This window comes from Alligator mississippiensis, chromosome 1 (genome assembly GCF_030867095.1).
Source record: "Alligator mississippiensis isolate rAllMis1 chromosome 1, rAllMis1, whole genome shotgun sequence".
In the NCBI taxonomy this organism is placed as follows: domain Eukaryota; kingdom Metazoa; phylum Chordata; order Crocodylia; family Alligatoridae; genus Alligator; species Alligator mississippiensis.
Window position 1 is genome coordinate 298709220 of NC_081824.1, and position 27210 is coordinate 298736429.

Sequence of the window (27210 nt, forward strand, 5' to 3'; positions counted from 1 at the left end):
GGAACAAACAAATTTTATATCTGTACAGTAACAGTGCAAAAGAGGAAGGCACAAGCTGCTTCTGCTCAGTCAGATTTGCAAACCAATGGTCCAATGGATCCCATGCTAAAGGAAGGCTCCTATCTCAGTCTCAGGAAAACATGCGTTGAGATAAGGTCTTGAAAGAAGTCCCTCCAGATAAGAAAGCTTAAAGGAACAGCCAGGAAGGAGGGAATATATTGGGGACAGAAAGTGTCCTTTCCCTTTCTAGCTAGCACAAAGAAGGACAGGACTCTGTCACTCACTCTTCTGGGTTACCTTAAACTTTTTTGTATTTTCTGCTTATTAATAAAACTAGACCTGAAGAAAAGGACATAATACATAAGAAAACCTGAAAAACTGAGCTTTGTCTACCTCATCTGGTGAATCTGCCCAAAAACTTGCATGCAGATGCTATGATGTTTATTACTGAGGCATTAATCTTAGAAAAGACACTGTCATTACAGGAGATAATTTTCAAAGGTTACCTACATAAACTAAAAACCACCTACCCCAAATCTAGGCACTGGATTTGCAAGCCTTTTTATATTAAGACACAACCAATAAGACAGAAGCCGATCTGGCAGCTACTTGTATAAGCCTCACCTGTCTCATTTGCAGGGTCTTTGTCTTCAACAACAACAAGAGGTGTTTCTGTTTTTGCTGTTTTGGACTTCCTTCCCCTTCGCGGCTTCCTCCTCGTATCTAAGTTGGGGCTGGCCCCTTCACTGATTACAGGCTGATCTGCAGCAGGAGCCTCTACAACCTTTTCTGGAACTCCTTCACTTTGGCTAGTCTGGGGGACTCCTTTCGCTTCCTCCAAGTGACTCAACAGATGCTCTGCAAGGGTGAGAGGAGAAACAGGGTCGTGACTGAAACACATGGATAGCTAAGCCACTAAAGCAGAGGCAGGCAATTATCTTGGCTGGAGAGCTGCTTAAAGTTTGGTGAGCCTGAGAGCCACATAGGTAGCCCCACCCCTTGGCAGTTGCCCTGCCTGCTGGTTGTCATCTTGGGACTGGAAATCTCCCCCCCATTCCCTGACCTTTGCCACCATAAATCCCTCCCCTTGCTCTCTGGAAATGCTCCTTTGGGGTGGGGAGGGGGGTGGCCATCTTAGAACGAGAAAAAAAAACCAAATCATACATTAAAAATCAAACACCTACTATAACTGATTTTATTACAAAAAATATTTTCATCATGATTTGTGTTTGCATAGTGTATATAGAGATGATTGCACAATAACTCAAAGATAAAGTCTTAGTCTTGTATATTGTATGGGGGTGTGTGTATGGTGGGGTGTGGGGAGTGTGCAGGGGGTGTGGCTGTGTGTGGGGAGGCAATAGGGCATGTTGGGGCAGTGTGTGTGTGTGTATGTGGGGAGGCTGCAGGGGCACGGTTTGGGTGTGTGGAGTTTGCTGCGTGTGAGGGAGGGGGTGGCGACTCCCCCCATGCTCCTGCCATGATGCTTAGCCCCCCCCACAGGCAGCAGCAGCAGCAGGCAGGGCCGCTCAGTGCTGGCACCCAGTGGCACGTGGCTTCAGCTAGCACTGCACACAGGGGCAAGGAGAGCAGTCCAGTTGGGCCACCTTTATCACTGGGGCTCCCCACTGTGCATGCACAGCACCTGCTCTTGCACGCCACTGGAAGGAAGCTCCAAGTGCTGGAGCTGCCTGCCTTCACCGCTCCCTGCCATGCAGGCCCTGGGACTCCATGGGGAAGCAGAGGGAAGGGCTCCCCTCTACTTCCGGTGGAGTCCTGGGACCTGCATAACACAGAACAGCAAAGGCAACCAGCTCCAGCACATGGAGCTTCCCTCTGGTGGCGTGCGAGTGCAGAAGCTGCACGTGGGTGGCAGGGAGACCCAGTGATAGAGGCAGCTTGGCCAAGCTGCAGTCCTAGCCCTCCATGTGCAGTGCTGGCTGGAGCCATGTGCTGCCACGTGCCAGCACTGGGCATAAGCACCTCAAGCACCCCAGCTCTATGCTGCTGCCAACCCCAGCCCCACACTCCTGCCCAGCTCTGCAGCTCCCCGCTATCCCCACCACTTCCCTACCCATTACCCAGAGCAAGTAGGACACCAGGGAAGCCAAGCAGGTCTCCCAGGAGCTGCAGCAGTGGCAGCACAGCCTTCCCCAGAAGCTGTGTGCTGGCTGGTCTGGGCCCTTCTGCCCATGACCGCAGGAGTGAGGCACAAGAGGGTATGTTGGGGGGTGGGGGGGGGGTGTATATGAGGGAACCTCACTCCCACCCTTATAGACGGAAGGGCTGGGTGGGGTATAATTATTTGTTGGTTGCCACAAGCTGGATGAAAGTACCTGGCAGGCCAGATTTGGCTTGCGGTCTGTATTTTGCCCACCCCTACATAAAAGCCTATCGTTAGGTTAACTGAACCCTGCCAAGTTCAAGTATTTCATGGGCAGTGAAAAACACCCAACATATATATGAACATTTCATTTACAATGGAGGACTTACCACTGACCTAGACTGAAATATACAAAAGGCTGTATTTATTTGGACAAGTTTATAGATTAGCAATAAAGGGTACAGTGTTCAGAGGTGCCTAAGTGATTTAACAACTTAAGCTGTTCTTCAATGATGACTTAAGAGGCCTGAGAGAATGTCTATACCACTCCCCTAGCATACCACTCTCAAGCAAGAACCAGCATCCACAACCAGAAATGAGATGGTATGGACACACTGAGGACATCTCCTGCCTTTGCTCAAGAACTCACTGGAAACTGAGAACTCAGGAGTGGCAGTGGCGGGCATGCCCAGCATGGCTGCACCGCCTCATTTCTAGGTTTGGCATGTGCAAAGCATGGTATGCTCAAAAAGAGTTTGCCCAGGAGTATAGGGGAAATGGTGTGGACATATCTGAATTCCCATTGGAAACCAGTAAGAATTAGTCTCCTACATCTTTTAATCTCTTAACAGAAACCTTATTCAATACCTATAAAACACAACATAAGAAAATGACATGTTTCAGTACCCTATAACAATGCCTTTGTGCTGCTATAACCGAATTGATGACAATACGGAGCATCCCTAAATCTGCACCCTCTTTTATATGTAACTCCATTTATTCTGATGTTAATATTCATCTGCCATCTACTAGACAATTTTTCTTTCTAGATACAATATCATAACATTTGATCAGACAGAAGCCTGCACTCATCATCAGTTGCAACCTTAGTTTTACTCTTTCTTAGGATCTTAAACAACAACAAGCAAACAAATCATAACACCCTATAACTTATGGCACAGCAAAACCACCACCCTGATTATAAAATGTCTTGCTTTGAAAGGATGGAACTGCCCAAACATTTTCTGGGTGTTCTGAACAGGAATTCCAAATTTCCCTCATACCTGTCAGCAGCTGAGGTTCCTGGAAAATGGAGGAACACACTTTACACGTCCACTGGTTAGACTCCAGTTCAGGAGGCCCAATGCCCTCTGGCGTACTCGCTACATCACAAAAAGAAAAAAATTACAAACATTTTAAATATAAACATAGCCCACTGCTCAGCAGCTCAGAGGGATTTACAATAATGTTTACCCTGCTATGAAGCTTTAGAACAACTTGTTTCATTGATTAAACAAGGAATAAGACTGACCCAAGGAAACAGCTGCTGCAATCTCACCAGTCTGGTAGAGTTTAAGATAATATCCAAGTAGGTGTTTTTACGTAAGAAGCATCAGAAGATGTTTATGCTCGAGACTAACACAGAATTCACTGGAAGGCCAATAGATCATTTTAAGAACTAAAACAGGAATGGAATTAAAAAAGAAAGGAAAGGAGATTTCAATCTTCCTAATATCTCACTTGAGCTTGAGGTAGATTTTCCCTTTCTTCTTTCTAAATTAAGTAACAATCAAAGGTAATTTTCAAAGAATATTTGGTATGACCAATCTTGACCGCCTTAAGAAATCAGACTTACTCATTCTGGGCAAACTGGGAATATGGACTGAACAAAATGTTTTCACAAAAGGGAATGTGAAGGGGAGTGAAAAAGCCCCTACACTTATTTGAACAGCTTAATGAACTGGATATTTTGCCAAGTCTAATATTATAAAAGTGTGATGGGCTGGCTGGCAGTAACTTAGCTCAGGGGTTTTGAAAGGGCAAAAGATGATTGGAGGACTTGGGATTCCCTTTCCTCACCAATCAGGCCCCAGAGACTCACCCTCCATGTCCCCTGATTGGCCCCTTGGGTCACCTGGAGGGGGATAAAAGGGGCAGTGCAGCTGACTCAGGGAAGACCAGCAAGGGACCACAAGGAAGGAGATTCAAAGAACTGGCAAAGAGCTGGGCCAGCAGGGCGGGAGCAGTTGTCCCAGAAGCACCTGAAGGAGTCGGTCGGACTTGCACGCAGCACTTGGACTCTCAGCAGCACAGCATGCGGCCGGCAGGAGAGCCTCCCCGCTGGGCTCCAGGATCCCCTACGAGAGCGTACGGCCAGCAGGAGAGGCTCCCCACTGGGCTCGAGGACCCCTATGAGAGGCTGTGGCCAGCAGGAGAGGCTCCCCAGCTCCAGCAACAATCTGAGTAGTGACCTGAGAGGTTCCCAGCTCTGCTTCCAGCTCCTCCAATAGGAAGCCAGGCAGCTTGACGTCAGGCAGGGGCTCCGGGAAAGTCAAGACCCCTAGCAGCTTAGCCCAGGACCAGCACTGGTGGCTGTGTGGTAGAGTTTCTGCCTACCACATGGGAGATCTAAGTTCAAGTCCCAACTGGGGTGAGTGGGTTAACAGGAAGAAATTCTTGTTGCTGTGGAGAGGGGCTATTGTGTTTTCCCCTTTTCTCCCCCTCCAGCTACCTAGGCCCTATATTCCTCGTCATTTGACATTTCGTATTTTGTGCCTTTTATATTTCCCCAACCAGTATTGTCTGTTCTGCTGTTTGTGTTTTATATTTTGGTTAACCCTGTCTTTTGCCAACTGGATGAATATGAACTTGTGAACCCAGCATTCATTCCTGCCTGTGGCAGGGGGTCAGGCTAGATGATCTGTTCAGGTCCCTCCTGACCCTAGCTACTATGAAACTATGTCTACGATTGTAAGTGTCTAACCCTTGTTGAATCCTGCCACCTCGGGGCATTGTAGTGTCCCCTATACCCCCTGCTTTATGCCTGTTATGTTCCCAGCACTGTTCTGTCATTAAAAGGTATATGGTTAAGTCCCCATTGGTGGTCTGATCTGCTCTATAGGGGGAGGAGAGTCCCTACACCTCCCACAGCACTTCTGCACCTGCTTTGATCCCTTCAATTGGAGAGGGGGTACCTCTTGGAGTATTGCCCAGGTTACATAAGCCTTAGTGTGTCTATAATATTTTATTTGCACTCTGATTGGCTGACAAAAACAACCAATTAGAGTGCTAATACAGTGTTCGGACAGGAGGTGGTGGTACAGTGGAGCACCACCGTGATGGTGGGGGCACAGGGGATGGAGCAGGGGTGGCAAGGCCAGCACAGCTGGCCTTGACCCTCCTGCCCTGCTCCCTGGAGGCAGTAGCAAAGGAGCAAACAGAATGGGGAGAGCAAGGCCAGCACAACTGGCCTTGCCCCCCCCCCCCCCGGCTCCTTGGAGGTGGCAGCAGCAGTGTGGGGGTGGGGGATGAGTGGGGAGGGGGGCTGAGGCCAGCAGTGTGCTGGCCTTGCCCCCACCCCCTGTATTCCCTGCAGGTGGCACATACGGAAGAGGGGGACCAAGGCCAGTGCTGTTGACCTCGACCCTTCTCTCTCTCCTGCACTGCTCCCTCCCGACATGGCGGGGTGGTAGGAAACAGCAAGCCTGGACCAATGCAGGAAGGGGGATGGGAGCACTTTAATAAGAGGTACTAACCGAAGGCACAGTAACTAGTTACTGCGTAGTAGCGCCAGCACATGTTTTTTTAGCGATGCTTACTGCACATCAGTCTAATAACACTATGCAATAGGCTATCAGTACGGTTAATAACTGCTATGTTACTGCGCAATATTAGGCTAATGCGCAGTAAGCATCTTGTGTAGATGTGCCCAGTATTTCTTAAATAAAACATGCAGAATTTCAGTTCTGCAAAGATTTTTCTTTTCTTTTTCTTTTTTTTGGTGGGGAAAGGGGATATGGCAGGGATCAGGTAGGAAGGAAGGTCCCAAAATGAAAACCTATAAAACCCCTCTGAAATATCTGTTTTTTTCTAAACACAGTTTTTCAGTGACCATTATATTATAATAGCAGCAGCATCTGGGTTAATTAGATGAGCTTCTCTGGTGGAATATTTTAAACACGTCTGTAACAGAAAAAGAAAGTGCCATGTTTAATGTCAATGCATAATGTCTAAGCAGAGCAGCTTCCCAATGAACTGCCTCTGATGACCCCTTTTGAATAGAATTTAGATAAAGTAATTTACAAATGTTTAATGCCTCTTAATTTCATTGTCCCAGTTACTGGACGTGACAAAAAAGACTAAGTTCTAGCATACCGTTCTTGTGGGGAACTTTCTGGGGGACTCGGTGTGAACATATTTTCCTATAAATAGTTCCAGTAAATAGTTTTATAAGCAGAACACCTTTATGCCCTTTTCACCTCAGGGACAGATGGCCTGACAGCAGGCTGTAGACTGCTCTTTGACTGATTTCCTGTGATTTTATGCTTCGTCTTATTGGGTCAGTGTTGACCCCAGGTTAATCTTATAGTTTTGTAACTTTTCTGTTGCAAGCATGGCTAACTGTCAAAGGACAGAGTGAGGCTCTGAGAGAACTGGGTAGAAAAAAAGGCAGTTCCAGGGAGGACACAGTAAAGAGAAAGTCCCAGAGTGTAGAGAAAGGAATAGTCCCAGGGAGGAGAGAGTAGAACCTGAAGAAAAGAGGCACAATAAGATGGTTTTTTTGGAAGCAGTCTGCTGTGCTGTTTGGGACATCAGCACTCCGATCCCCTCCACTTATAAGAAGAAAACACCCCCATTCCTGGAAGATGCCCAAAAAGGAGCTCTTTGAGGAAGGAGTGCTGCAGATCACTGGGAAAGCCATGCCAGGGCTGGAAAAGCCAAGCCATGCTGGCTTCCAGGGGCCCTTCAGGAGAGGGAGACCAAATAAAGGTTCTCCTTGGGGAGTCACGAGGCAGAGCCTCCCTTCGGAAGTGGCATGATCTGTGATACTGAATACTCTTTGTACTCATGTAACATTAAGCATGTTTTTTAAAACAATCGTTCCTTTGTCAACGTTAACCACCTTGCTCACAAGGTTATCTAATTTTGAGCCACTGTAATCAAGCATAGCTTGATGTCTATCAGATTTCTAAATTCTCTTTTAACTAATAAAATGTTTAGGAATAACCACTGGTCTTAACATATCCAAATGCCATTTTTCCCCATGCTGCCACTATCTTTTTGGTTTCCTGATTATAGTTTATATTTCAGGTACTACACCGTGAACAAAAGAAAAGTAAAGATTCCCTTCAGGCTTCAGAGTACCAAAAAAAGAGTTAAAAGCAGTTAGTAGAGATTGGGAGAAACATCTGCCTGCAAGTTTCTAATCCCTCTCAGTTACTGTTCTTGATCACAGCAGGTTATTAAACACCCATGAAGACGATTAATGAAAATACATATATTTGAATACTACCTTCATTAAGCGTCAAGGATACATTACATGACATACAGTCAGTAGCAAAGTTAGGGGTAGCTGAATGGAAAACCAGCCCTGGGAGCCAACTTAAAGGAGGTGCCATCACTGCTGTCGCAGAAGCACCTGCAACTGGGGAGGTCGTAATACCACAGAAGTGGCTACAGGAACCCCTGGGCAAACAAATAAGCACTTGATCCCCTCTCCTCCACCCAGGGCACCACAATTCCTAGTTATGCCTCTGCATACAAATAAACCTAATCAAAAATATGATTTTATTTATAATGTTTGACACATTGCGCATATAAACACACATGCACATTATGTGCTGAATGACTCCTTTGCTCCAGGTGACCCTTAACCTGGTACTGTTAGCTACATGAAGTATAGGAATGAACACAGGATAAAGTATTTTTGTTTACCTGAAATATCAGCTTCAGGCACACTGGACTTCTTGGGCTTTTTATGTGAGAAAACAGCACTGGGAGACTTTGAAGAGAGTCTGTTCCCTTCTTTGTCATATTCCATCACAACTAAACACATATCTGTAGTGGGAGAAAAACAGTTTCTTTTTGTCCTTTTCAGTACCTGATAGTGTCAAGGGCAACACCTACAGATGCTGCCAGCTATACTAACATAGCAGGTCTTCAACAAATACTTTCCCAAAAGTTCCTAACAAAGGAGAAACTCTATTTATGGCAGAATGCCTACCATTGTAAAATTGAGAAATACACAAGTGAGAATGCACTTAAAAACAATGAGTATGGATACTTGTATCACTGTATACATATATATTTCTTTACAGAAGTATGCAAATCCTTCAAATCTTGATTAGGCAACAGACCACTGACTATCAATTCCTGATGACCTGAGATTATTTGCATGAGAATAATTTGCAGGCTCATTATATTAAATCTGATATTTAGCAGAGTTGTAGCTTCAGCCAAATATCTAAAAACCTGGAGAGAGGGTATTCAGTTTCAGCTCAACATAACGCATATACAAAATTAACCTACTCTGGTGCTTTTTTTACTTAGGAAAAGAAAAAGGAAGCCTTTCTTTGCACCCCATGTGGAAACAGCTTGTGACAAATAAAAAATACTGGCCAAATGACCTAAGCATCTCTTCAGCCTTATAATACTTCAGGCTGCACTCTCAAAGAAAGGTCACAAAGCGTACTGATGACACTTGCATATCACCAAGCCATTCACTACTCTGTAAATTATACTCAACCTAGCAACTGCACAACAATCAAAAATGCTCTGTAATGCTAAAAGGTCTTTGTTTAAGATACAGAAATGTACAGGTAAAAGAAAATTGAGGAAAGACATAAAAGCTTTTGTGCCAGTTTAAATCACTCTATTAAAGCAGTCTGCCTTTCTCTGCAAATAACTCAAGTAATCATGTGGAATAAAAGCCTTGTTTGAACTCATCATTTTGTTTCAGAGGGCACAATCGTTGAAGGTAGATGTATTTGCCTGCAATTATACAGCATCCTATGGAAAGGAAAGGATGCCTTCACTGCAATTAGAAGGGGATCACTTCTTTAGTGATTCATTTATGTTTGAGTTATATTGGCATTTGGACTTTTTAGTGAAGAGCCTGCAGCTAAAGATCATCTTTTCCTGTCTGTTGGATCCTAAGAGCCTGGAACTACTAATTAGGACATGTATTTTTTCTTTTACTTAAAGATACTGCTACTACATGATGCTGAACCTGAGCGTTTGTCTTTTAAGATGAAACCTGCATGTGAGATGGTCTGATTTTCACATCTTATCCATGCAGGGTCAGGGCCAGCACTTGAGATACTCAGCAATTCTCAATTGTCACAGCACTTATAAAAGTGATCACATGTAGCAGGATTTGACACTTGGGGGGGGAAAAAAGAATTAAAGATGCACCAAAACATACCATTGGCAATAGTAGTAACCTGCTTTAGCACTGGCTTTTCCATTTTTTTGGCATAGAAAGCTGCATACCACACTCGCAACTCTGTCCCCGGTGGGATGTCCCGGGAGGTAGTGAAATAAATATCACTGTCATGCTGGAAGGCAGTCAAGTTCTGGTGTTCATATTCAGTGGCTGGCCTCACCATCATCATCCAATTGCAGTCATCTTCATTAGAGGTATCAAAATAAACCAGAGGCCCATCCTTCTGGAAAACCTGTGACAGCAATGGAAATAGAATGCACACTGTAACAGAGACCCTTTAGTCCCCATAATAAGGAAGAAGGGGAAGGGCCCTTGAAGGAGAATGAGAACAGGCTGAGGCACCACCACTTGGAGAAATATAAAAGGGCCATGGCAGTATTTATTTATTTGATGTATAAGGAGCAGAAGCACTCCAACAGCTAAAGAGAACAGACCTCCTGCCAAAGAAGGCCTGAGCAAAGAAGCTGGAATACTACAAGGAGGACTAGGTACAAGTAAGCCAGTAGGAAGGCTAGGCCTATGCAGGACCCAGCTGAAGGACATTGCAGAAAGGAAGACCAGCCGAAAAGAGATCTTGCACCAGGAGATGGTGATGGGTCTCAGCTGCAAGCAGCAGTATACCAAGCCAGAAATGGCCCGTCACCCCAGGACAGAAGGTAAGAGCATGGAAAGCAGGCAGGAAAACAACAAAAGACAGATCTGCTGGATATGGACACAATGAGGCCTGCGTTGTGTTTGGGCAAGGAGGATAGTAGTTGTAAGTCGCGCATACTATAAAGGTTACGAAAAATAATGGCTAATAAATTAGAATGTATTTTGTGCTTTTAGGATAAAAACTTAGAATACTTCAAGCACAAATTAAATGTCAGCACCCAGATATTTAACCCAGCACGTGTGACAAATATTACCTACATTTTACAGTTAAGTAAACTGAGGCGAAGTCATACAGCAAGTCAGAGACAGAATGGAAATAAACAAAAGCTTTAACTCAAAGGAACCTACTTCAGTTAACTCAATCAAAATTACTCACTGAAGAATGGAATGCCAATTAACCTTTTTATTCATGAATGATGGGAAGCAGGGAGAAAAGCCAGAACACTAAATAACAATCAACCCTTGATTTGGGTTTCTACTTATTTCTAAACCTTTATTTCTGATGAGATATTACTGCAGAGGGAAGACTGGACTGAAACACCCAAAACAGGTTTTTACTGAGACTTTTAAAAGGTGTGAGAATGAAACAAAAATGAGAACACACTTTTGTTGTGGTTGTTGTATGAGCATAACTTAAGTAACTGGAAAGGCAAAAGGATTATCTGCTTTTCTGATTGTGTATTGGGAAAACAGAATTAAATTGAACTGCCACACCAAAAAAAAAAAGAATTTGCATCATCATCCTTCTCCATCCTCCACCACCAAGTGTGTAAAGAAGAAGTCAAATGGCACCTATCATCCCTATCTTTCACTTGCTCTTGTAGATCTTCTCTGTTCAAATGGAACAAAGCTGTTTTAGCAATGGCTATACTAGACAGGATGCCTCACTAGGTTGAGCCACTGTCTGCTCCCTCGGGAATGCCACAGAAATACTAATTTAGGTGGCTTAATGTTAGATATTATCGAAAACTCTCTCAAATCTATCCATGTCTTTCCATAATGCTTGTACTATATTGCAGGTGTGCTCATGATGACCTTAGAACTAACTTCACATCAGTATCATTGTGCATGCATTATATTGTACCTTCAATGGAAAGGCTGACTCCTTTTCCAGTTTGGCAACTCGCTTAGATTCAAATGGGCCAAACTGGGTACGTTTGACCAACTGAGTCAGTGCAAATACACCTTCAGTCCCATCTTCAAGTTGTCTTATCTCCAGGTTGGAAGGCAGAGATGACCTAAAAATTGAAGGAAAAAAAACCCCCAAGAGAATAAAAATATCAGGAAAATTATCCATACATAAGAACAATTATCTCAGTGTCCAAGGGGAAGAGAAATAAATCACCACCCAGTTTCTCAATGCTGCAATGTCAGGTTGTCATTACTCCAGTTTCCAATAGAATTTTTAAAGTCCACAATGAAAACACTTCTACTGCTCTCAATTTTTTCAAAAGCTTTGTTTCAATATGAGTTGCCAGTGCCCTTTTATAATTCACTGCTTTCAAGATATTTTCCTTTTCAATCAGAATCTTTCTTATTGCCAAGGTCAAACTTGCAAACCCTGCTGTTTCCACTCTTCTTCCCAATTCCCTTCCTAACACGTCAGCAGTAGCTAGCCTTCCTTCAGATCATCAGTGCTTTTGTCATGGACACCTTCCCATTTTAGCAAATTGGGCCTGTGAGAGGAACCATATTCAAGAAACATTTCTTACTACTTAAAAAATGTGGCCCACCTCTGAAAAATAATTTCTTGTGACAGAAGTCATCATACTACCTTGACAAAGCTGTATAGGTGACAGACATAGATTCTTATGAACCAATTTAATTTTTAGTGACTTAATCTTAGCCTCCCTCATGAGCATCCTCAATAACACAAGCTCTGCGGTGACAGGGAAAGAGCAGAAGGGATGCTCTCTATAGCACCAGTCCCTCTATCTGGGGGCTAGATTTCTGCATGAGAAAGTAGGCAGCTGGTAACACAACTACTGCTGTAATTACTGCCTACTGCATCCCCTCTTCAGCTGCAGGGGGAGTGAGTCAATTCTGACTCAGTTTCAGTAACAACTGCATTACTAGAGACAGAAGTCAACAAGTTCTTTCTCTTTCTGTTCCCTAGATATTTGGGGTTACTACATTTCCAAAATCCCAGGACCCCAATTCCCACAACTCTTATCAGAAGTACTGATGCCTGGAGTACCTCAAAAGGTTTCCATCCCCTAGGCTTCTTTCCGAGGATACTTCCCAGATGAGAAACAATTTGGCCCTTTTATCTACAGAACTTCAGTTTTCAAAAAGTTATGCTTTCAATTGAAAGTCTACCCTGGAGTAAAATTGATAAGGCCAACTGATTATAACGGCTATGCCCCCCCAAAATATTTCCAAACATGTTTAAAAGTACACTTGAGCTGGCTTTAGAAATAGCCCCTACAGTAACTGCAACCCCAGCTTCTCATTACTGTGCATGAGAACATTAAAATGAAACCAGTTATAAACTACAGTAACAGGAAAAGGGTGAGACTGACTAATCTATTTTCCTTGTCCAGGCTGAGAAGATTACCAAAAACAAACAAAGTGTATAAGGCTTTTATTGACAAACAAATAAGATTAGTTTAAAAAAACAAAACAACAACCCTTCAGTTTTAGTAACAAAAGGTGTTACTTTATTATAATATAGTAAAGGACACTTGCTTGGACTTTAACACTTCTTCTCCCCTTGTCCCCTCCTTTTTCTCTTTTTTTAAAAACAAGACAGCCTCACTTAATCCTTTCAGCAGGATACATTTCTCAGTTGTACTACAGCCTTCACACTTGACCTTGGACAAGTTACTCCCTTTCAGCCCAAGTTCCCAAAGATAACCCAGAGATGGTAATAAAATTTTTCCCACATTTCATCCATTTTGCCTTGATTGCAAGCACTCCAGGATAGGGACTCCCACTTATTAATAAATATTGACCCAATAATGCCAGCTGGGATATGTTTGTGAAACAGTAATCCCTGGCAGTATGAATAACAGGTGTTCACCCTTCCCTCTACAGAGAGGCCACAAAGAAAAAGGCAAGAGACAGTTTAGCTGTCATCAAGCCTCTCTGGTTCTGATCAAAGATTCACTGCCGTGTCTTCGAGACCAGTCTTCTTCACTGAGTTTCTATGTTTCTAGAATATTTCAAAGATACCTTAAAACTGAAGCATCTTTTCCAGAGGAAAAAAAAATATTTCTCTTTAAGATATACAGTTTGGTGACATTTAATGATTCTATGTAATACTGTTTTATCCTAACTGAATTTAAGTGGGTAGTTTCTTTTGGGAAACATAAATAATTCTGCTATTTTGTTATAGGTTGACAAAATCAGGATTTAAGATCACTCTTAAAAACCTATAAAAATGGGAAGAATCAGTGGCTTTGCTTCTTGTGGTGGATAAATGACAGATGGTGAATGAAGTACTGTAGCACCCACATTATCACCACTGGAAAATGCTGTACCATGCTGAATATGTCAAAATGCGGTGTGATGTGCTTAAGATGGGAAAAACAAGAAAATGTGAAAGGTATCACTGTTTTTAAGAAACCAACCATTTTAAGAAACCATCCCAATTAACAAACTCACCACAACTGCCAAGGTATGAATAAGCAGGGAGACACTTGTTTCAAAGCAAAAAAGTGCTTAAACACATGCTTCAGTTTTTTGTTTCATCATGGTCTGTCTGTTTGGTAGATGGAGATCCTCATTTTTAGGTGTCAGTCTGGCATATGCCAAACAGTAAATTAATTTTAAACAAAGGAACCGCAGAGCCATGCTAAAGTTACTTACCTTGCCCTGCTCAACACAAAGGAGTCTTTGACTGTCACCACTGGGCCCAACTCGGGACATTCTGAATCATGATACTGACCACAGTCCTCACACCCTGTAAGGAAAAAGACAGCATACACAGCTTCAAGGAAATGCTATCCTAGGAATATTGCCTTTTACTTAGGAAAGCCAGATACAAAATTCAAGCATCAAACTAAGTAAATTAAATAAGCTCATCATTTCTACTGCCTCAGAGGATATGCACAATTGAATCAAAAGCACTGTCCAACACATATGCAGGACTGGCAAAGAAATGTCATAGGTGACAATGCACTTAAAAAAATTAAAATATCTTCCCAAAGAAAATATTTTCAAATCAACCCCCAGTAAATACTTGGTACAAAAATAGTTGAACAACGTTTTAGCCAACAAAAGCTAGGAAAATCATTATTCTATTCAAAGGATCCATGTTTTTAAAGCACACATGCAGAATCTCATATATTCTCAGACACTGAAAACATCCTGGCCCTACTGAAGTCAATGACAAACACCTCATCAATTTCAACAAAGCCAGGAATTCTCTGGGTGTAACAGATTTTCCCAAGTTTCTGCATAGTACCTAATGAGAAGATCCTTAGCTTTTATTACATGGCTACAACATCACTCTTACACTGCCTTTTATTATTTGGAAGTCTTATCCTCAGTGTTCACAAAAGTGAACACTAACTTAAGGATTTCTTTTAAGGTTATGCTCTAACAAAAACTTTCAATGTTTAGCATGCAAATTCTCAGTATCTAAAATTTCTGCAAAGATATTCAACATCTAACACCACAACATGTGGCTTTCTTTAATTCTTAGTGTCCACCACTACTCTACTAGGGAACATAAGCAGCACATGGACATGTGAACTCTCCTTTGTGGACGGACAATTAAAGTGGGGTTTAAATAATAACACTACCACGCAACATCTATCTCTGAAATCTACAGGATGCCATCTGGCAAACCTTCCTTGATCAACAGTGTTCACTATGTGTGGTACTTAAGGGTGCAAAGGCTACAGAAGCATTACAAAACCAGAGACAGTGAGACAGATGTGAATTACCTGGAGGAGAGTGCAAGAAAATTCAGGTTTAGCAGTGATGATGGTTTTTAGAAGCAAGTTTATGGTCAGAAGAAAGACTCTAATCAGCAAATATTTTTACAATACTCATAGAAATCAAGGGCTGGAAGAGACCTCAAAAGATCATTGAGTCCAACCCCCCTGCTCTGGGCAGGAAAACTGCTGAGATCAAATGATCCCAGTAAGGTTTCTGTCCAGTCTTTGCCTAAAGACTCCCTGTACCACCTATTCCACTATTTGTAGAGTGCACTCTTCCCTCTCATCCTGATCTTATACAGGCTCATAATTACTAATAGTAACTATTATTATTATTAAATTGTTAAATTCTATTAGTAACTTATCATTAACCCTCGATTCCTTGCAAAACAGATAATTTACCCAGCTCTTAAATGGATATACTGAGGCACAAAGTGAGTGTTAGCATCAGAAACCAAATATATGAGTTCCAGTGCCCAGCTTTAATTACTAGGCTACAACTCCCTTCAAAACATACTTGTATTCTGTAATGATGTCCCATTTTTGTTCCAATTGGAATCAAAGAAATGGACCTTTTGTGCATTTTCTCAGCTACATCTGCGTAGTTTTCTGCCAGAAAAGGGGGAAAACATCATTGTAGAGTCACCATACCCGCTGAAGAGCACAGTGTGTTCTATTCTGTTTCATGCTTATCAACAAAACTGTCAGCTGAGTTCTGATTCTACTATGTTTACTTCTGATGAGGCAGCATGAAACAGAAAGACAACAGCACAATTTTCAAGCACCAGGCTGAGCATGTAGTCCTTCTGGCATTTTAGAAGCATGTTATTTAGTTGTGAACTGAGCTTAATGCAACATGAAGCTCAACAACAGTGAGCAACTTTGGAAGCCCAGAACATCAGATACAAAAATCAATTTTTATTTCAGAAAACTCGCATAGAAATCAAGAAATGCCACAAATTCAACTCCCATGTCTCATTTGGGTATGGGGAGAGCAGGTTACTTAATGCACACTATTTGTGCAATTGGCAAGGGCCTGCCCCCTTGCTAACCTAACCCACAGAGGTAAAGATCATTTGCAAGACTTCCTGGTCTGCTCTGGCTTCTACAGCACTGAGGCTCTTTTTGTGGTAGGGCAAATAGAGAAGCTTCATCATGGAGACTAACAGTTCAAGTAATAAAATGTTAGGGCAGCACTGCCTTAGGAGAGAAACCCCAGCAAACTTTTGCAACTGAGATGATGCCACAGAGTCAGTGATTAGAGACCATTCCCTTTTGTCCTGTGGAGCAAAAATCCTGAACAGCAACAAATGGGCTGCAAGGTGAAGGGACCATCAAGGCCACACTCTTTGCTTTTGCTTTCCCCAGCCTGGATCAGAATCAGGACTCCTTTGGTTATATAAGTATAACCCCCTGATCATCATGGTCTACAGGTTCTTTTCTGTATCAGATCCTCGAAGGACATGAGGACGTTGCAGCTCCAAAACACAGGACAACAGGTTTCTAACCAAAACTGAATTTTCTCATTTTCCTAGCTCTGAAGATCCATGGGACAATGCCTGATGCATTGCCCAATAAGGCAACCACCACCACATAAGCAAAAGGCTCAAATTAACCACTGACAGTTCTAGGGGTTTTCAGTCTCCCCATAGCCGGTTATGAAAAATACTGTGCTATTAATTCATGTCTAGAGCCATTTCAGTATATTCTTCCTCTCCCTTTCCAATAAAGTATGCATGTTCTTAAAAACTGGAAGTTTCCTTCTATACCTGGGATTCACTTATATAATTGACTTTACAAATAAATAAATACCTTTACAAAAGGTAAGTTTGTTTTAGGTTCAAATTTAACATAGGGTACAGACAAGTCCCATCCTGATAACTACATCACATTCTTCTTCTAATACTTACAAATAAACATGGTTTCATCACTGCCATCTTCTGCCATATCTGCAACCTGTCAAAAAACAAGAGGAAGCTGAGCATAATGAAACTCCTTACTTTTATTACACTAATAAAACACCCACCTATTAACCTATAATGTTAACTGAGCTACATTAATATAGAGGCTGCTGAACCCTAACAAAGAAGGATGCATATGAAAGGTAAAACGCAAATTAAAGATACTATTGATTCAAGTACTGACTATTAGTAGTGATGACAGGACAAAGTGGCGCTCCCTTCTCAATCACGGAGTCCAACATCGTGATGAGAAATGGTCGCTCGAATTACAACAGAAATGTGACCAAAGGAAACAGCCTGTCAAGTACAGTAGCCCCTAATGCCATGTATACCTGTGACCACTGTGGCAGGACCTGCAAGTCTAACATCAGTTTTTACAGCCACAATAGAAAATGCACCACCCTCAGTAGAATAGCTGCAATATCCATCATCATTCTCTGATGAACAGATGCCATATATTAGTAACATTCTTTCTACAAGTTTCAGGCCTTTTCCTAACCACTTTGGTTTATGAAGCATTTTAATAAAGGAAACTGAAATTTATTATTTTAATCCATACAAGCATTTGTGAAAAACATGCTCGTATCAGCTTACATCACAGTTTTATAAGTACTGCTGGCACATAAATACAATGGAATTATTAGTTTTACAGCAAAGTCATTTTTCTTCCCAACACTTACTTCAGATAGTTTTAGTGGACATGTGGGACTTTTAGTCTATTCCACTTTAAAATGACTTTTGTGTTAACTGCATTCCACTATAAATTATAATAGTAAAATGAGTTCTAGTGATGGGTTAACAAAGGCAATGTAAAAAAATAAATATAGGAGATGCACCTAGGAAATATTCTAAATGTGCATTGACTCTTCTATGAAGCATTCCTAAATATTACACAATTGAAATTCCAGTGATCAGAATGCAAAGGGTTTTTTTTACATATAAAGAGATCATTACATCTTTAAATCTTATATCTTTAAAAAGTCCACTGAAACATGTGCGGACCCAAAAATATATCCAAAGCCTCAGGCTTTGGATTAGGCTGACTCTTCTTTAAAGACAGTCAGCCTAATTTGTTTTTTTAAGATACAAGCATGCAGAAAATATGAATAACATTTGCAATTTTAGACACTTTATGAACTCTGTTCATAACCTTATGATATGTTCAATTTGAACAAATATTTTCATTGGTCAGGAGGGGTTCCCACTGACTTAAATGGATTTTTAATCAGTCCCTTACTGCCCCAAACCAAAACACATCAAGTAGTAAAGATCTGTATTAAATTCAAAGAAGCTAGGATTTTCAGAGCTAGGGCTTCTGTTCTGTATCAAACACATAATTTACACTTGTATCTTATCATGTGGTATGTAACTTCACACATCTCTCCCCCACAATTCTCAGCCAGAAGCTCAGGCATGAAGTAAAAGCTTTATTTCTCCATTGCTTTTGCTTCATGGGCCTGGAATGAGAACTGTCAACTTTAGTGTGGCCCCAAGGTCACCTCATATCATTCTTCCCTTCTACCTGGTCCTCTCCAGTTCTATTATGAGCCAGGAGGGAGCTGAAGATCCATACTGTCAGCCCCATACTCACTCTTACAACTGGAGAGGGCAAGCTTAGAGGCCCACTCATGTCAGGTTTGTCAGCCGTGAGTCACACAGATGAGAAGCTGAGCTTCTAAGAACTGCAACCCCAGCTACAGAGAAATTAATGTATTTTTTTCATATGATGACACCAGAGAATAAAAAGGCTATGTAAAAGGAGTGATATTTTGGTAAGTACAACCACTAACTTTGGGGCAGTGGATCATGAATGCTTTTGCAAATGTGGTGCAGGGAAAAAGTAAGCTTTGGTGAATGGAACACAGGACAGGGAGTGAGCAGAAACAGGATTAAGAGCCAGGTCTCCTATGGATTTGTACAACTGCACTTAATTAAGTCACATCATCTCTGTGCTACCCTATTTTTACTTATCTGTGAAATGAGGCTCATGACTTGTGCCCTCATTCATAAAACATTTTGAGATTTACAAATATAAAAGTAGTAGGTATCTTTTGTCACTATTGCTTAAATAACTTACTGTGTGGTGGCAGCTGTTCGTTATTATCAAGGCATTGCATAAAAATGGGCAAAGATAAGCAAAGTCTGGCAGATCTTTCCTTTCTCTCCTAACATACAATAAAAGGACATGTTCTTCCATACTGGGGATGCAATTCTGCAGTGGTGGCTTTAACCCCAATGGCTTCCAGAGCCACTGCATGGGTAAGACCAACATCCAGGGTGTTAATATCGCCACCAAAGATGGGTGGTCTGGCCTGCAAGAAGCCCCACAGTCCAGATCCAGCCCATGGTGCTAAATGAGTTTGATATCCTTGCTGTACACGATCACAAAGAATAGCAATTCAACCAGTTATATTAAAGAGACTGCATCTTTGCAGCGGTTTCCATACTTGGGAGGTTTAATTTTGTCCGTGTAGATTTGGTTGAGGCATGCTGGTAAGCCAAGTCAGCACTGCCACTGTCTGCATCAAACCTGTTGCGCAAGGCAATTGGTTCCCAGGTCTGACATTACCAGAAAATTAAATTCAACAAATGTTTCTGGTAATTATAATTATTATGTACAACATTATGGGAGAGCAACAATTGCTACAGTTTTAGGAATGAAGAGAAAACGAGACGTAACAGCATACAGGGAGAGCACAATGGTGTAATGCTACCGTTTAAGGAGATGGAGATAGCAAATAGAGGTCACTCAAATACACCTCATTAAACTGATGAGAGAGAGGTGCTAAATCTCAGTTAATGTTTTACATTATCTTAATTTTCACCTCTCTATACAAGTCATTTTTCATTTCCTACATAGCACACTGATTTCTGATGCACCAGAGGTCTTTTCATTAGTTCAGCACAATGACCTACTATGTTCTGCAAAAGAAAGAACAGATAATGCATTATGTATCAAGTAGACCCAAAAACTGCAGTGTAAACATATCCATTGGAACAGAGCTAATAAATACACCAAAGGGAACACCTGAATGTGCAGGTATAGTAAGAGGACTGCTCAAGGACTCCTGTACATTTGTACATTCATATATTCATATTTGCTGTACAGGTTGACTACAGGTCTCTGTAACTTTGCTTATGCAAAAGACAAGGAAGAAAGAAGATCCTGAAAATTAGTTTTATAATTCTATTTTGACTTCATATGTCACTTTTCACCCAGGGATCTCAAAGCTCCTTATAAACCACAATTATATTTTCACAATACTCTTCTAAAATAGGCATTATGACAACCCATTTTATAGATGATGAGTCTGCAGAGTCACACTGCAAGTGGCAGAGCCTGATAGAACCCAAAACCTCTTACTCTTCATTCTTGCTTGGGACCAGATTTGTTTCCTTCGCTGGATGCTAACATTTAATCTAGCAAAGGAACCCACCCTACCGCACACAATTAACTTCCTGCTTTGCAGAGATGATACAGATCTTCTGGGCATTCCAGTAATTTCTGTATGTTATTGATAGCACTAATTAAGTGCCAACTACACTAATAAAGAACTAGTTACCTCTGTACACGAGGAGTTGCACAAAAATACATTTTAGCTAAGGGAGTGAGGATCAGATCAGAAGTAAAAAGTGCACTTTTGACAACATGAGGGCACCATATGCTTTAAGTAGAAACAGTAAGGAAAACATATCAGCTGAATGAATGACCTGGACTCACTGAGCCATGCTTGTTTTGGGGATCAAGAACTGAAGAAATGATGTATGAATAGCTCAAGTTTCTTTAATAAATTATCTACACTGGTGCATCGAGACATTGTGTCAGGTCACAGCCCACACAATTTTATCAGCTGGAGGTTTTCATGTAAGAGTTAGCAAAGAGAATTTGTCAGTTTGCATTTTCATCCCCAATGTAAGTAACTGTAACTAGCTGACTGAAAACCACTTTATAAATAGCCACAGGTTATCTTGCCACAGCGTGGCAAAGAGCAGATACTGAAACTGGGAGCGAACTGGGTATTTTTAACACTGTTCCTCTCTGGCATGCAGCCTCCAGTATTTAAGGCCCTGGAAGTTCAGATTCAGAGGCTGTGCCCCTAACCCCCGTGGCAGACTGTCAATACCTGTATTACGTAGATAACATCTATGGATAATAAGATAACACCTGGCCCGCAACCAAGCTGCTCATCTTGCCAGTTTAAACAAAATGAAAGAACATAGCTGAAGGCAGTGCAGACCGAGGGTGGTTTGACTTATTCGCTTCTGGGATTTGCTGGATGCCACACGGCCAGGAAGGGACGTTTCCCCTTCTGCTGCTGCAAGTGTCGGGGGTGTCTGTTCACCTTCAGCATTGGGCCTTGGCTGCAGCCAGGACAGGGGATTTTGACTGGGCTTTGCCAATACAACTGCTGAAACTAAAAAAAACAAAACCCCAATACCTGAGGTTTCTGGCTAGAGACTTTTGCTTCTGCTAAGGGTCACACCAATCACCATATCAGGGGTTAGGAAGAAGCTTTTTATCCCCCGGTCACTGCCTGGACTGTGTGCATGAGATAGAGAGGAGGTTGGTCAGCAAAGAGTCTGACCCCACAGTCAGACCAGCATGTGTGAGATGCTGGAGGGAGGCGTTTAGGAAGGAATTCTACCCCACAGTTATGTCAGATCAGCATGGCCTATGCCTATGAGATGGGGTTGGTCAGGATGGCATTTTACCCCACAATCAAATTGGCATGGCCTGCGTATGGTGTAGGCGGGGGTTGCCTTCCTCTACAGGCACCCCCTTCTCCTTGCACTGTCTCTGGCATGGTTTTAACAAGCCAGCCCCGGTGCCAGCACACCACCTGGCACAGCAGGCCCCACCGCCTTGCTCCTGCCCCACGAAGACAAGGCCAAGCAAGCAGCAGAAGCATGGCTGGAGCAGAGCAGCCGGCTGGGCTGGGCTGGCCTGTCCCGTCCCGTCCCGTCCCGTCCCTTCCGTTCTCCTGCGCTTGCATGCGACCCGTTGGGCGTGGGTGGGGGGAGAAGCCCTGGTGCTGGGTGCAGGGGGGGACAAACCCGTCTGGGGCACAGGAGGATGAAGACGAGGAGGAGGAAGGTGGGTGGGGGTTCAGCACCCACTTCTCCACTGGGGGCCGAGCTGCTCTGAGATGCTTTGTCACCTGCCCCCAGGGCAGGGCACCCCCAGGGGTGGGATCCCACCCCCCAGGGGTGGGATCCATCCTGGGGGCGGGATCCAGCCCCTGCAGAGAGGGACATCGCAGAGGGCGTCGGAGCCGCCTGGGGCACGGCGGGAGGTGCAGCCGAGGCGCGGCTCCTTCGCCTCCACTCCTCTCCGCGCCTGGCGGCGGTTGGAGGCCGGGGCCGGGATCCGGGAGCGGCTCCGCCGGGTTTTGCCTCGGACCCGCCCGGGCGGCGGGCGCTGAAACAAAGACCAGGCAGGCCGGAGACAAGGAGGCGGCGGCGGGAGCGGGGCCCGCGCGCCACGGGGCAGCCCCGGCGGGGGCGGGGCCGGCGCGAGGCTCGGGCCGCGCGGCGGGGGGAGGGGCGGGGCGGCGGGGGGGGGCCGGGGCGCGGCGCGCGGGGGCGGGCAGGGGCGGCGGGGGGGCGCTTATTGGCCTTACCTGCCGTTGGAATGTTCGGCCCCGGCTGGAATCCGGACTCCGGGTTCCGATCCGCTCCGGAAGCCGCACACCAGCGGAAGCCCGTCCCGGCGCGTGGGGCAGCCTGGGAATCGTAGTCCGCCGCGGGGGCGGGGACTACAGCTGGGGGTGGGGGGGTAGGGAGTGGTGTTCCTTTTGTGGGTCGAGTTGCAGGCCCGCCAGGGTTGCCCTGGCATCTCCAGGAATGAGAGAGACGCCTCCAGGAGGAGACTGCTGGGAGTCACCCGGGACATCAAGGATAGGGCGTTCATTAAAATAAAGATGAAGTGTTAAATCCCTGTTTGTACAGCAGTCCAGTGGGTTTTTAAAATTAAACAGGCACGGGCATTTGCTTTCCCGGCTTGCAGTTTGCGCACCATAATCCGTAACTGATACAGGTTTCCCTCGCCGACCGCTGGTTGGCAAGACAAAAGGCTTACAGAGAAAATGGGAGGTGGCGGGCTCATGTGCGGCCACTGAAAACCACGGTTACTCAAAACTGTGTACCGTGCTAGCTAAATAGGGTGGCCATCATAGAGGACATTCCCGTTTTCTGCTACTCTGTCCTCTCTCCTCTGTTGATACAAAACCCCGCACCTTTATTTCCTCCATTTTTCTTCTATGATGGCCACCCTATAGCCAAAATGCTATATAGACTATCATGAACGACTGGTGCCTCCCACAACTGTGGGGGGCACCATGGCGGCGAGTGGGGACTGCCCGCAGACGCCGCTGGCTGCATTGGCAGCAAGGGGGGATGGGTGCAAGTGGCGACCACCCACAGAAGCCAGCGGCAGCTTCAGCAGTGGCCAACCTCAGGGTGGGCATGTGCTCGCCCTACACGTCACCTATGTAGAACATTAAGCATAGATACTCAAAACAACACTTGGCAAAACCATGGTTGGCGAGGGAAACCTGTAAACACAGGCACGTTCGCATTGTGTGTTGCTGGCTTTTTGGAAACTTCCAGGAATAGATTCAACCTAAGTTGGCAACCCTAGTTGTGTGCAGGGGGAAGACTATGGCACACACCTGCCTGGAGTGCGCCAGGCGCCCCTGCACCTCCTCGCAAGCTTCTTATTGAGGTTCTGGCTGCCCTGTTCCCTGCACCCAGGGTCCAAATTACGGGGGAGCTCAGGGGCTGAGCCCACCTCCATAAGAGATGAGAGCCCCCTGTAAGATCTGAAAATCATAACCTAAGGGGGGGTCTCCAGTTTTATTAGGGCAGCCCAATTTTTTTGCAACCCCCCCCAAGAATCAAAGTGTAGTTTGAACCCTGTCTGCACCGTTTTATTTATGCACTCCCAGTTAACAACCCCACCAAGTCTCGGGAACTCCTGGGCAACCTCCTCCTAGCCCTGGCCCTGGCCGAGCTGGCCATGTGCCTGACCAGGAAGGACGATCTGGCCAGGATGGTCCCCAGGAGCTGCAGGGCCGCTTTCCTTTCCCTGCTTCACTCTCAAGTCCCAACTCCTTACAGAGTCCCTGGGGACCCTCCCAGCCACAGCCTCCTTCCTGGTCAGGCACACAGCTAGGAGGAGGTTTCTGAAAAGCCAAAGTACCAGTGACACACAATGAGAATGTGCCTTCTTTGTCATGTCTCCAATCCAAGCTTTCTAAGCGACCTGCTCCCAATATTCTGCAAAGGCCGTTGCTTCTGGTGTTGGTGTTGCCAGATCTTGTGGGGTGCATTGTAGTGCTATAGGGCATGGTGTGCCCTATAGCACCACAACAATAATCCATGGTGTGTTTCTGACAAACACATTGGTCAGTTGTGTGGAGACCACATGCTTTCATGAAAAAGTTGCATCTTCCAAGACCCACTCTCAGTCTGTTCAGGCTCTGCCATGTATGCCATTTGTAGTTGGAGCCAAATGCTAACTCCTCACTGGGGGTAAAATTCCTTGCCAGCTCCCTTCGACAGCTTTGTTGCCTAATTTCTCCCATTCTTTTTGCCAGAGGTAGTTCTGGCTGATTCTGGTGATGTGGTCAATGGCGTGGTAGAGGACAAAAAGCTATTTCTTGATGAGAGGCGACTTTTTTTACTGAATACATAGTTAATTTGTGGGATTAATTGCCACAGGAGGTGGCAGAGGCAGATGGTATAGCCAGGGTCAACAAGGGACCAGATAAGTTCATGGATGATAGATAGCTCTATTAATGGCTACTGAACAGAATGGTTGGAGATATTTTCTTCCAATAGCAGAAAGGGTATTGAATAGGGAATACATCACTGTGGGGCAGGGGTTGGCAACATTTTTGGTCGGAGTGCCAAAAATACTCCCAACCTTGACTTGTAAGATGTTGGCATATCAGGAGTGGACAGTGGGGGACCTGCAAGTGGCCCGATCCTTGTTGTGGCAGTAGAGCCCTAGCTCCTTCCCTGCCACCTGCCCCAAGGCCCGTGTGCCAAGCAAAATGCCTTTATGTGCCACATTCTGGCACATGGACCTGGGGTTGCCTACCCCTGCTGTAGGGAGACCTGGCTCAGTGCTCTCCCTGTATAGCATCCCCGTCTATCACTGTCAGAGACAGGATCCTGGGCTAGATGGACCATTAGTCTTAAGAAGTGTTAGTGTAGCCAGTATGGCACTTCTTAGGTTCTTAACCCTTTCAGACTCGAGACCCCCTTGGACACTGCCAGCTCGTAGTTTTCACTTGTTTCCTGACAACAGAAAAGTGCAAGAGCACAAAGCTCAAAAGACCCCAGTAGAGCAGATTGGCTTTAACACTGGATTGCTATTGGAATCCTTTGGGTTTATCTTGCGAATCACATTTGTACTGACATTGGGTGGCACCCCACAGCACCCTGGAAAGAGTCTCAAGGCACCCTGGGGTGCTGTGGCAGCTTAGCTGAGAATCATTGCTCTATACACTTGGCAGTGACAATTCAATCCAGGGAGGTGAGCAGGAATGCCACAGCAGGCCGTGGTGGCCTGCTCCCACAGCACTGTTATTTGTGGGGGCAGGAACCACCCCAGCAGCGTACCTGCCTGAGTGAGTTACTTTGGCTCTTGTGCCCCTTCTGCACTGGCAATGTGTAGGGGGTACACGTGGGTGCATGTGCACCCCCTTAGATTGGCGGTGCACCCCCTGAAAGAAGTGCCACTGACACTGCTGGCAGCATCTACGGGTGGTCACTGATCACTGCTGGCTGCCATTGACACTGCTGGTGGCATCTGCAGGTGGTCACCAACCACTGGTTGACATGCCCCCCCCCCACCCCACCCCACCGCCAACACCACCACAGCTGCTTGCAGGAGCTCCCTGCTCATCATCGCCGCCCGCAGGCAGTCGCCATGCCCCCCCAGCCTCCGGAGGCACGCGTTGTTCATGCCCTTCTGTGATGCTGAGTGTTAGAAAACATGTTTGCTGAGGGATGGTATGGCTCCTGTGCCTCAACAGGTGAACCAGCATGGTTTAGTGAATGGAGTCTGGGTGACTCATTCATCTCCACAAATTCTGCTTGTGGCAGGGCTGGTAGGTCCACCTATACTTAAGGTTGCCCACATGTACCAGTCAGGCTTTCTGGTTTCAGGTTCTTTTATATGTTATCAAACCTAAATCATCCAGCATCAATGGTTCTACATTGGTATCTGCTTCCCGCTGAACTGTTTTGAAAGTGTCAACAATAACAATGCCCCATTTGCATTAGAGCATGAAGCTGAGGAAAATGCACTGTGTTGCCCAGGTGGAAAACACTCTTTACAACTGCATGATCAAGACACTGTGCTTTGAGCGGGGATTGAAATCTGGCAGACAACTCATCCTGGTTTCAGGGATGCGCCAGTGGCTGTTTCAATTAGGAAACCACCCAAAGCTGATTAAGCTCCAGCCCCTCACAACCCTGTAGGTTGACTGGCCTAGCCTGTGCAGCCACCACCCTGACAAAAAAAATTCCCATTGTGTGTGCTTCAGCCCCAGGCTGTAAGGGCTGAGTAGGAGTAATTGCTGCTCCTTACTGCTGTAGGCTTTTTTTGTCCCAAGCACAGGCATCAAGAGATGTAAGACTTAGCGTGCTCCTTGCTGACAGCCAGGTGGCCTGAAGAAGGAAGGATTCACACACAAAACAGTTGTCACCTTGGGGTGTGGAGGTACATTGGTGCAAGTTTCTGCAGGAGGACTGGGAGTGGGTGGACAAATAGCTGGGCTGTGACCCTGGGAGTAGGGCTAGTATAGAGATCAGAGAAGGTGGGATAGGTAGAAGCCTGGGATTAGTTTGGTATGAAGGCCAGGACACAGAGCCTGAAAAATAAATGGGTTCAGGAGCCCAGAGAATAAGGCAATGATTTGGACAGAAAGCACAAAAGATGAGACAATGGATGGGAAACTAAGACTGGCTTGGCAAAGAAACTGGAAATGGAAGGGGTAGCAAAGGTGTGGTAGACACTTGGTGGGAGAATGAAGGGAGACAGCGCTTAGGTTTGAGGCAGAGGACAGAAAGAGCTAACTAAGGGTGGCATAGGAATTGGCTGAGGGAGTCAGGCAGAGGAAGGAGCAGATATGGGGTACAGGAGTCTGT

General features: G+C 44.8%; 1 protein-coding gene across 3 annotated transcripts in view; it reads right to left on the minus strand.

Moving 5' to 3' along the window:
- Positions 1-22787, minus strand: part of PRDM15 (PR/SET domain 15) — a 59019-nt gene extending 36232 nt beyond the window's left edge. For 2 of the 3 annotated variants that reach the window (XM_019476421.2, XM_059720757.1), the window contains exons 1-8: positions 22671-22728; positions 16999-17044; positions 14013-14106; positions 11287-11440; positions 9528-9780; positions 8039-8161; positions 3388-3486; positions 625-858 (exon numbers count right to left, since the gene is read on the minus strand). In XM_019476421.2, coding sequence (XP_019331966.1) covers positions 625-858; positions 3388-3486; positions 8039-8161; positions 9528-9780; positions 11287-11440; positions 14013-14106; positions 16999-17035 — 994 coding nt within the window. In that variant the 5' untranslated portion in view covers positions 17036-17044; positions 22671-22728. Of the gene's footprint in view, positions 1-624; positions 859-3387; positions 3487-8038; positions 8162-9527; positions 9781-11286; positions 11441-14012; positions 14107-16998; positions 17045-22670 lie in introns of all 3 variants that reach the window. The other variant, XM_014599195.3, reaches the window with a different exon arrangement.
- Positions 22788-27210: the final 4423 nt, after the last annotated feature.